Here is a 10,036-nt window from a genome sequence, read left to right as displayed (position 1 = left end):
ATGGAGAAAGCATATAAATATGAAATGAAATCAACATGATGATGCCAATTGAAGAATGATGCTTAACTCTGGAGACTCCAATTTCCTTACAATGAGACTACTACACATATGATAGATTTGAAAAATTGATATCATTTGAAATAGTGTTAGTCTCAAAGCATCCAAGTTGTAGAAATACTTCCCCTAAATATGTACACATAAATGTAGAATACTTTGTAGGAATCATGCACATTGATTTTAGAATCAAAAATACCACTTGAAAGATGACATCTCATGAATGTGAGAATTATTTTCAAAATAGATATTCGGGAGAGATTATCTATAATTTAGACTTTGGCACATATTAGATGAACAATAGTAAGACAAGCTATGTGCCGTGCTCCTAAATAATTTAAAACCATGTAGGATTGCTCTAAGGAATAAGAATGTAACCGAGCAAGCCTACCATATGAAATACCTAGTGTATGCATTACAAAAGATATAAGCATGCAAATGCAAACCTAGGCATGAAGAGTAACTAGATGCTTAAAGATACCAATTGTAGAAAAATCTAATTGCAAGATGTACCAATTAAAAAGTAATAACATCTAGTTACGTAACATGGGAAGGAGAATTTGGGTCCATTGTATTCACTAACCCACTTGGCAATGATTTTGTCCATCATAATGCACCCCATGAAATGCACCCACACTTTGCCAAGTCTCCAAATTCCCCGACGTCCGACGGACTTCTCACTTCCCTTTCAGGATCCAAACCTTCTTGGTGTTCTTCATGTTTGAAATGATTTCCTTTGGCATGCAAAAGCGTTTGACTCCATTGTTGGCTTGCTTGCTCACCTTGATGGCCACCACCTTGTCATTTTTCTTCTTCTTCAAGAGATAAGGTGTGGAGGCCTTCTTGTCCACCTTGTTGGTGTAGGTGTTGGAGAGCTTACTTGTTTGCATTTTTTTCTTCTTTTTTGCTCCTCCCCCATTCTTTACCTTGCACTCATAGGACTTGTGACCTTCTTTGTGGCACACGTAACAAACCACGGTTTGTCCTTCATCAAGCTTCTTCACTTCCTTGATGGTGTTATCTTGATGAAGTTGGATTTGCTTCGCCTTGCCTTTCACTTAAGTCAGGTCTTTGGTGAGGCGAGCTACTTCTTGCTTGAGTTGCTCATTCTCTTTTGCAACCTCTTGTGTGCATGTATCTACAATAACTTTCTCAACACAAACTTGGTTACACAAAGGTGAGTCTAAACATAAATCATTACAAGAAGTAGAGGTATCCTTTTTAGATATGTTAATGATATAACTTTTCTTTTTAGATGCCTTGGTGGGGGTTGTGCTAATGGCTTCAAGATTAGCAACTTTATTAGTTAGCTTATCACAATGTTTGCACATGGTTTCCATTTTAGCAAGCAAACTATTATATGCTTCTTGTGAGCTAGCTAACTTTTCTTTTAATTTTTCATTTTTCTTTAAGAGTTGCTCATCATTGATTGTGCATGCATTTGTTGTTGCACTAGTCTCAAGTTTCTCAATTTTAGTAGATAGTTCAACATTGAGATTAGCAAAGTTCTCATATTATTCAAGCAAGATTTTGTATGCTTTTTGTGAACTATCTAGCTTTTCTTTTAAACTTTTGAGCTTCTTTTGTTGACTAGTGCAAGCTTTAGCATAATTAAGATTTTCTTGCACAAGTTCATGATAAGAAGGCATATCATCATCGCTATCACTCTCACTAGAGGAAGAGCTTTTGTTACCTCGTGCCATAAGGCACACATGAGAAGAGCTTGATGATGAGTGCTTGCGGCCTCGTCTCTTGTGACGGGGTTCTTCTTTACTTGAAGAATTATCCCATGATATTATTGATGTGAGGGCTTGGTTCTTGCATGCCTTCTTCTTTGTCTTGGGTGTGGGCTTGTTTGGACAAACTTCTACAAAGTACCTCAACTGACCGCATCCATAGCACCCTCTCTTTCTTTGCTCCTTTCTTTGATTTGTGAAAATGAAATCTTGAATTTGGATGGGCACACCCTTGACATTGAGCCTTTGGATCATCTTCTCTACCTTGTTGATCACTTTGATTGAATCTTCATCAAGATCGGAGGTGGAGGAGGAAGATTGATCATCACTTGAATCTTCATCATCATCATCATCGTACTCATCTTCACTTGAGGAACTTGAGCTTGAGCTTGTCTCAACTTGCTTGCCCTTCATCTTCTTTTTTTCGCTATAAGCGAGAGCTTTGCCTTTGCTTGATGAAGAAGCTTCTTCTTGACCCATCTTATGTGATATTTCATATGCCACTAACTTGTCAATGGCTATGCCCGGGGTCATATTGCTCAAGTCCTCCATGTTGTGAAGGATGGTGATGATGCTTGCATATTTCTTTTGTGGTAGCACGGAGATGATCTTCCTCACGATGTCCGCATCATCTAGCTTTAATAATCCTATAGAATGGAGCTCATTGATAATTAGATTCAAACGAGAATACATATCACGAACAAGCTCATCATCATTCATGATAAAGGAATCATAGTTTTGCTTTGCTAGATAATGTTTTTGCTCACGGACATTGCTTGTGCCGTCATGGAGCTCTTGGAGTTTTAACCAAATTTCATGTACCATATTTAAAGTGAATACTTGGTTAAAAACATCCATACTAAGTGATTCAAACAAGCAATTTTTAGCTCTAGCATTGAAGTACATTTCTTTTTCATCACTCTTTGTGGATTTTTTGGGATTCTTGATGGGTTTCATCCTGTCACGAGTGACTCTCCATACACCTAAATCAACCGCCTCAAGGTGGTAAGCCATTCTAGCTTTATAGTATGGGAAGTTAGTGCTGTCAAAGTGCGGAGACCTAGCGGTATCCATCCCAACCACTCTAAATAGCGTCGGCTCAACGGCGGTTAAGCCAAAGGTCCAAAATGAGTCAACCGGCTCTGATACCAATTGAAGGGACCGTGACGCCTAAGAGGGAGGGTGAATTAGGCAACTTAAAAAATCTAACTCTAAACTATGGCCTCTTTTTCTAACCCTAGCAAAACCTATGCAATAGATAAACTATCTAGATGTGCAACTATGGTTTTGCTAGTGTGTTGCTATCTCTACCGCAAACGTAGTAAAATAATCAATGTAAATGCGGAAGCTAAAGAGTAAGGTAGAGATATGCAAACTCCCATCGACGACTTCAGTATTTTTACCGAGGTATCGAGAAGCGCGCAAGCATCCCCCTAGTCCTCGTTGGAGCCCCTCGCAAAGAATCCCTCACAAGGGCTAAGCTCCCGGTCGGGTAACTCCGTGGATAGCCTCGGGCCTTCCCCACACGTAAGTGGGTCTCCGACGTGCCTTCCGGCAAGCCTCTCCCGGATGCTCCCCGCTGTCTTCACTATCAAGCTTTCAGCCAAAACGCCACGGGCCTTGTTCCCTCCGATACACGGTGGCGGCCACACCATAAACGCAGTTGGTGTGATCTCGCAAGACTTCAAGCCCCTTCGATGTACAACAATGGTGCTCGCAAGCACCGAGTGGTAAGAGCCTAAGAGGTATGCAAACCTTACTAAACACTAGGCCTAAACCTAGAGCAAGCGCATGAACGGTGGTCTAATCAACCTAAGCACTTCGCAAAGCACCTACGCTAATCACCTAATGAATCACTAAGCTCTATGCAAGTGAAAATCACTAAAATGGTGTATCAACACCCTTGGTATGTTTTCTCAGCTCCACACACTCAAATGGCTGGTTGGGGGTTGTATTTATAAGCCCCACTGAGAAAGTAGCCGTTGGGGTCGAACTCCCGCAATTCTGCTACTGACCGGATGCTGAATCGTCCTGACCGGACGCGTCCGGTCGTCCCGACCGTTGAGCCGACAATGTGCTGATCGGACGTTGGCCAGCATCTGGTCGCCTACCATCGGACACGTTCGGTCATAGATTTACCGCTCTGGAACCTCTCTGTACTCGATCGGACGCTGCTTCCCTACGTCCGGTCGGTTTCGCCGCCCACGTCTGGTCGCCCCGACTGTAGAGCCGGTCCAGCGTCCGGTTGCCCCGACTGCAGAGCCACTGGTCCAGCGTCCGGTTGTCTCGACTACCGAGCCACCGGTCCAGCGTCCGGTCGTCCCAACTACCGAGCCACCAGCATCCGGTCGCCTCTGCGAACTCGTTTCTTCACGATCTTGCGTACGGCTTGGTTCCAATCTTCATGTTTGGACTTTGCTTGATCTCTTGGGTCTTCTCTTGTGCTCCTAAGGTCTTGCTTGAGGTGTTGATCATCGGATCATTATGTCGCCTTCGTCCAAGTTACGTCTTGCACCCTATTGAACTACAAAACAAACACTTGCAAATTCATTAGTCCAATTTGGTTGTGTTAGTCATCAAACACCAAAATCCAAAGTAAATGGGCCAAAGGTCTATTTTCCTTACACACAGTCACTGAGTCACACACACCCTTTCACAGTCACAGATCACACACACGGATAGACGACATCATCGTTGCCAGTGAGTGGATAGACGACATCATCATCATCCGCCATGATGACCTTGACCGTGGATGGCTTATCTCCAGCACCGTTCCTCAACGGTGCGCGTGGCCGCTGTGCCCGGTCTATGCCACAAGAAGAGGACAACGAGGCATCGGCAACCGCCTTGCACAGAGGAGAAAAACAGAGTCAGAGAGATAGAGCCATAGAGGTACAGATCTAGAGTCAGAGGAAGAGACACAAGAAGTGGAGAAGACAGATCTAGGGTTAGGGTTAGGGTTAGCGGAGTACCTGCGCAATCGGAGCCCGGTGCCAAAGATGATGAGGGCCACCCAGAGGCGAGAGACCAATTAGAAACGATGGCGAACGGCAGAGGAGGGACGGATGGGAATACGGTCACGAACTCACATAGTTCACCGAGAGCGAGAGAAGAGAGAGGGAGAAGGGAGGAGAGGCAGATCGAGGTCACCGGAGTCGGGGATGACGGATGAGATCAGTAGATCATGAGAGAGAGCTTAGATTCACCAGATCGTGGATGCGGCCGATGCCGGTGAGAGAGGGAGTAGAGATTGCGCCGCGGCAAGCCGGCGAGCGAGTGGGGATTAGGGTTAGGGTTGAGAGCGGACTGCGGAGCCGGCCGCCGGTGAGGTCGAGGCGACTGGGCGAGCGGGGCTCGGCTGCGCCGCGGCGAGCGAGTGGGGAACTGGGGATTAGGGTTAGGGTTTGGAGCGGAGAGAGGAGCGGACGAGGAGGCGAGGCGACTGCTGACTGCGGAGCGGGCGAGGAGGGAGAGTGGAGAGGTGAGGACTGAGGAGGCGAGGCGACGGGCGACAGGGGGACTAGGGAGCCGCTTATATGCGGAGGCGGGGCGCGGGCCGCGCGGCGGCGGGGGAGGAGGGGCGCTGGCAGGCGGGGGCGTCACTGGGCCGGCTGCTCTGCAACAGGCCGTGCCATGTCGGCCCACGTGCTTGGGGTCAGGCCCAGGCATGGCCTGCTGCTCCGGGCCGGGCCAGCCCGGGCCCGCTAGCCTCCGTGTCGGGCTGTGTTTGGGCCGAGCAAAAAAACCAGGCCTTGGGCCGGGGCGACAGGCTCGGGCTGCATGGCCAACTATAGAGCGGAGCGGACTCGAGGAGCAGCTGAGCGGTGATATATAGCAGGAGCGCCGCCCCCATCGACGCTCTGACACGAACGGCGCCGGCGAGACCACGACGGGCTGCGATGCGCCGCTGGGTAGATGGACATGAGGGACGTGAGCGAGGAGCAGGAGGCGGAGTATGGGCGGATCCGATGGCAGCGTGCCGGAGGATGGGGATGGATTTGGGATTTCTGCAGAGGTCCTTTATGTTCGAATAGCGAGACAATGGCAGAGACGGAAGGGTTCGGCGAGCAGCGCAGCGCACCAAGGATACAGTGCCGGTGCGCAAGTATGATGCGATGCAAGTTTTGATCGGAAGGCTGGCTGCTGCTGCAAAAAGTGACTAGCAAACACTCTTGAGGTACTCCTCCATCCAGAAAATAATACAATTAGGCCCCGTTCGCTTCGCTAAAAAAACAAGCTAAAACACTGTTCTGGCTGATTTGTTGTAAGAGAAAGACACTGTTCCTGCTAAAAAAACAAGCAAGTACAGATTATAAGATAAACGAACAAGGCCTTATAGCACAGTGTTATGGTTTAGTATCTTAAGTTCGATCAATAATAGATAAAAAATATCAATATTTATGATATCAAATGAATATCATTAGATTAATTATAAAATATATTTTTATAATAAATTATTTTAACGCCATAAATGTAAATAGTATTCACTAGAAATTTGGTCAAACATTAATTCCTGGGCGGCGAGAGCAGACAAGAAAGCAGGCAGTAGCAGCTACAGTGAATTGGATTGGATAGGGGCGCCCAGAACTCCCAGTGAACAAAATAAGCCATAAAGAATCCAATTCACTGAGCGCCCCAATCCAATCCAAACCAAAGAGTAGTTGCATACATTCGATTCATCCTTTTGGCACGCCAAGTTCCCCACAAGTAAGTACAACAAGAAAAGAAATTCCTAATGAACCGTCTTTGGTCTCCAGGGACGGGATGATTCATGTGAAGCAAATCCAGGAATCCTTACCATCATCACCCCTCAAAGGTAGTTTTGTACGTTGCAACGATTGCCCAGGTTAAATAGAGATACTCTACATACTATTTGATGATGCTTCAGCAAATTAAAAACCAACTTTATTTTTTGCATGTGCAGTTGCCAGTTGTTCATATAGATATATCAATCTACTGAATTACTCAAAAACAATAGATTCTCATATGCATACTTCAACGATCAATCCAATCCTTGAACAGAAGCATCATGTACAGGGGGACATTCAGAGCGGCAATGATAACAATCGACTGAATGACACGGAACAGCCGTTGGAGCACCTTCCTTACTCTCGATTTGCTACCGCGGGCCAACTTCCCTCCATCTTCTGATATCATCTCAGAACCCATGTCGACATGAATAGATGATGAATCAGGCTCCAATTGGTGTTTTCCTGCTGTTGCCCTTGCAACAACACTTCCCCTGCAATGACGTTGCAAAAATCATATCATACAATACATGCAGTTAAAGGAACGAATGAAATCATTCAGTTGTGTGATTAAGTATCTATAACCATCATCCAAGAGGCACATACCGCCCTGTAGATCTGGAGTCTGAGCTAGCATCTGGGGTCTTTGCCACAGCCTTTTTAACGAGGTGCATGGATCCTTCCGCATCAAAAATCATATCATATTCACCATCTTCCTCGTCATCTTTTTCCTTGGTTCTTGAAAGCAGTTCAGCACCCACCGACCTCATGAAGCTCACGAATGTGTTCATGTAAGGAAGAGAATTGAGACCATTTGTTGGCCAAAATACTAGGAGAAGGATGGTCACTACAAACTGGCAGATATACCTGTACAAACAGTTCAAGCAACAATGATGTATAGTTCAATTGTAGATCTTGTCACTAATAAATAAATACAAGTATAGAACAGGAAGAAGGTGTTGTAACCATTACCAGGCATAAACATGGGTTTGTTTAGGCAGAAAACAAAGGTTTGTCACAACCTCATGTTCCGGATCAGTTGAATTTTGTGACACCTTGGGTCCAGCAGATAGCAGCATAAAAGATGGATAGAGATTTCCTTGCTGCCAACTTATTGTCCCCAGCGTATGCTGTGGCATTAAAAGTTGGGTTCCATTAGATGCAAAACTTGGAACATGTGGCAACAGAAAGCTACAATTCTTTTACCTCTGTAACTGGCCCAAAAGGAGTGGAGTGGACAACCGTGCATTGGTCATGATCATGGCCTGAGAGCACAAGGACCTACAGAGGGATTAGCTGGATTAAAAGACACACATAAGTTAATCTAAATCTCGTCAAACAGAAGCTTACCGGCTTCAAAAAGCTTAGCAAAAGGTCAGAAGTCTCTTTAGTTAGATAATTTTGGTAGCTGCAACAAAATGGTTGCCTTATGTCAGTCCATATATATGGCTTTGCCAACAGTAGTTTTTGAACTGGTATGACCACTGATCAGAAGTGATTTTACAGAAAAAGCATCAGGGAAAACCAGACAGTAAAAAATTGAGATACCACTAATCACAGGCAATTCTTCAAAATAGAACAGGATAGACAAGTTCAGTCCAAAATTAAATCACAAGTCAAGGTAACAATCATTGTTTTCCAAGTCAAATGATATTTATGGTGTAAATACAAAATTAGCTGAAACATGAAAGTAGCAAAGCAGTAGAGTGTGAGGAAGAACATACGTGATTCCTTGGTCTAAGGCAGCATAAGACACCCTCTGGAACAGAATAAAAACAATCAGCAAACTATTCATGTGATTGACTGACTGAATTGTTTATTATGTCAGAACTTGTAGAATATTAAAAACAAATAAAGTGGAGGAATGATGCTACATATGAAAAAAAGAATAATTCTGGCAAAAAAAACATGGTACAGTGTCTGCCCTTATGGCCGAAATGCGCATATGCAAGTTTGACGAATTACTTTTCATAGCAGAGAATAAACACGTTTTTTGGTAACAAGAAAAGAATACCTGATTTATAATAGGTGAAGAACGATGTGGGCCACAAGGAGAGTTATTAGGTCGGTATAGTGGAATATGCGTTAGTAGAACCTTTGGGTTCGATGCATTACCTTAAAGAGAAGAAAAAAAAATAGTTAAGACTGAGAGTAAGTGATAGCATCTGTAGATAATGTGTGATCATATGTATAAGGCCATACCTGGAGATAGAGTTTTAATGAACTCCCAAGAGGAGGACCTTTCTTTGCTTCTTTTAACTCCTGCTAGAAAGATGGTAGGTTGGTAAGAGTTTTTAGCTGCAGAAAGCAGATGCATCGCAGGAAAATCGTGGACAACTTGACATCATTATTCATTAGTCATCAAGAAAAACAATCAAATCTTAGATTCTAAATCTAAAGTATGAATCCAATGTTTGTACTAGGATTGCTAATTTCTTTAATGCTGTAATGCACAGGTGGAGGTGAAGAAACATACCATCAAGTGTTTGGGCATCAACAACAACAAAGCCCACCTTCCCAGCAGAAAATTGATAATTTCTTGATCCAAATTCTTTTTCATACCGACTGAGCACCTACATGAAAAATAAATAAATATTCCGAACACTACATAGTTATAGAAATGCACAAATCATAACTAGAATTTAGATATATGCATTGATTTGGCTAAGGTGTACACTTTATGGTCTGTAAACTTAAATTCGGTAAATTGTTAAACTTCAGATTACAATGAGAAGTTTGTTATATGTCGAAATAGCCTCTTTGTAATATGGCAAAGCCATGAAGGACCAACCAGCTGAGAGAAAAAACAGTGATAGGGTTCAGCAGGGTGCTACAAACATCTCTTTGCAAAGGTTAAAAACACACCAAGAGGGGCCATTTGCAGCAATTAGCAAAGCAATGATCTAGGTTCAAAATACGTTGCAAACTTCAGTTCTGGCTGCACTTGGTGAAAAGTACAAATCATGGAAGGGGTGTCACCCAGAGTTTCAGCAACAGGGACCAAGTCTGGGTAGTCCCTAGATCTAGATGAGAAGAAACTACTTAGAATCTTAATGGAAAGGAAGCCTAACTTTGTCTACAAGTGTATGGCTGCTAAAATAAAATACCTTTGGAAATAAATAACCGCATAAGATTACAGAAAGTAGTAAATGGAAAGCTCGCAGGGGAGGGGGGGCAACTGTGGTTAATCACCTCAGGATGAACTGAATGAAATGCTGAGTAACCAATATCATGATTTCCTGAAAGGTAGTAGATAGGGATCTCTGGCTTTGTTATTTGTTCATTCAGGCTGAATATATGTTTAAATCGAAACAATGATTCCTGCCACCTGAAAGGTTTGGAACACAGATTAGGGAAAGAATACAAAGTTAAATGCCGAACAATTTGATCATTATGTCATGGAATAGGTTCTGAGTAATGTATATCACTGAAATAACTAATGAAGAAAAGGGCCCGGGGGGGGGGGGGGGGGGGGGGGGGGGGGGGGCAACAAAACAG

At 43.9% G+C, this 10,036-nt stretch overlaps 1 protein-coding gene across 1 annotated transcript in view; it reads right to left on the bottom strand.

The window, feature by feature from the left end:
* Positions 1–6,673: 6,673 nt before the first annotated feature.
* Positions 6,674–10,036, bottom strand: part of LOC136464038 (uncharacterized protein C630.12-like) — a 12,295-nt gene continuing 8,932 nt past the window's right edge. Inside the window, exons 2-11 of the mRNA XM_066463008.1 lie at positions 9,731–9,866; positions 9,015–9,111; positions 8,741–8,800; positions 8,553–8,653; positions 8,263–8,297; positions 7,889–7,946; positions 7,745–7,819; positions 7,511–7,668; positions 7,145–7,405; positions 6,674–7,032 (exon numbers count right to left, since the gene is read on the bottom strand). Of these exons, the coding sequence (XP_066319105.1) occupies positions 6,786–7,032; positions 7,145–7,405; positions 7,511–7,668; positions 7,745–7,819; positions 7,889–7,946; positions 8,263–8,297; positions 8,553–8,653; positions 8,741–8,800; positions 9,015–9,111; positions 9,731–9,866 (1,228 nt within the window). The 3' untranslated portion in view covers positions 6,674–6,785. The remainder of the gene's footprint in view (positions 7,033–7,144; positions 7,406–7,510; positions 7,669–7,744; positions 7,820–7,888; positions 7,947–8,262; positions 8,298–8,552; positions 8,654–8,740; positions 8,801–9,014; positions 9,112–9,730; positions 9,867–10,036) is intronic.

The sequence above is a fragment of the Miscanthus floridulus genome, chromosome 1, assembly GCF_019320115.1.
Source record: "Miscanthus floridulus cultivar M001 chromosome 1, ASM1932011v1, whole genome shotgun sequence".
NCBI classification, from domain to species: Eukaryota; Viridiplantae; Streptophyta; class Magnoliopsida; order Poales; family Poaceae; genus Miscanthus; species Miscanthus floridulus.
Note: the sequence above shows the minus strand (reverse complement) of the source record. Positions and strands in the feature narration are given on the sequence as shown.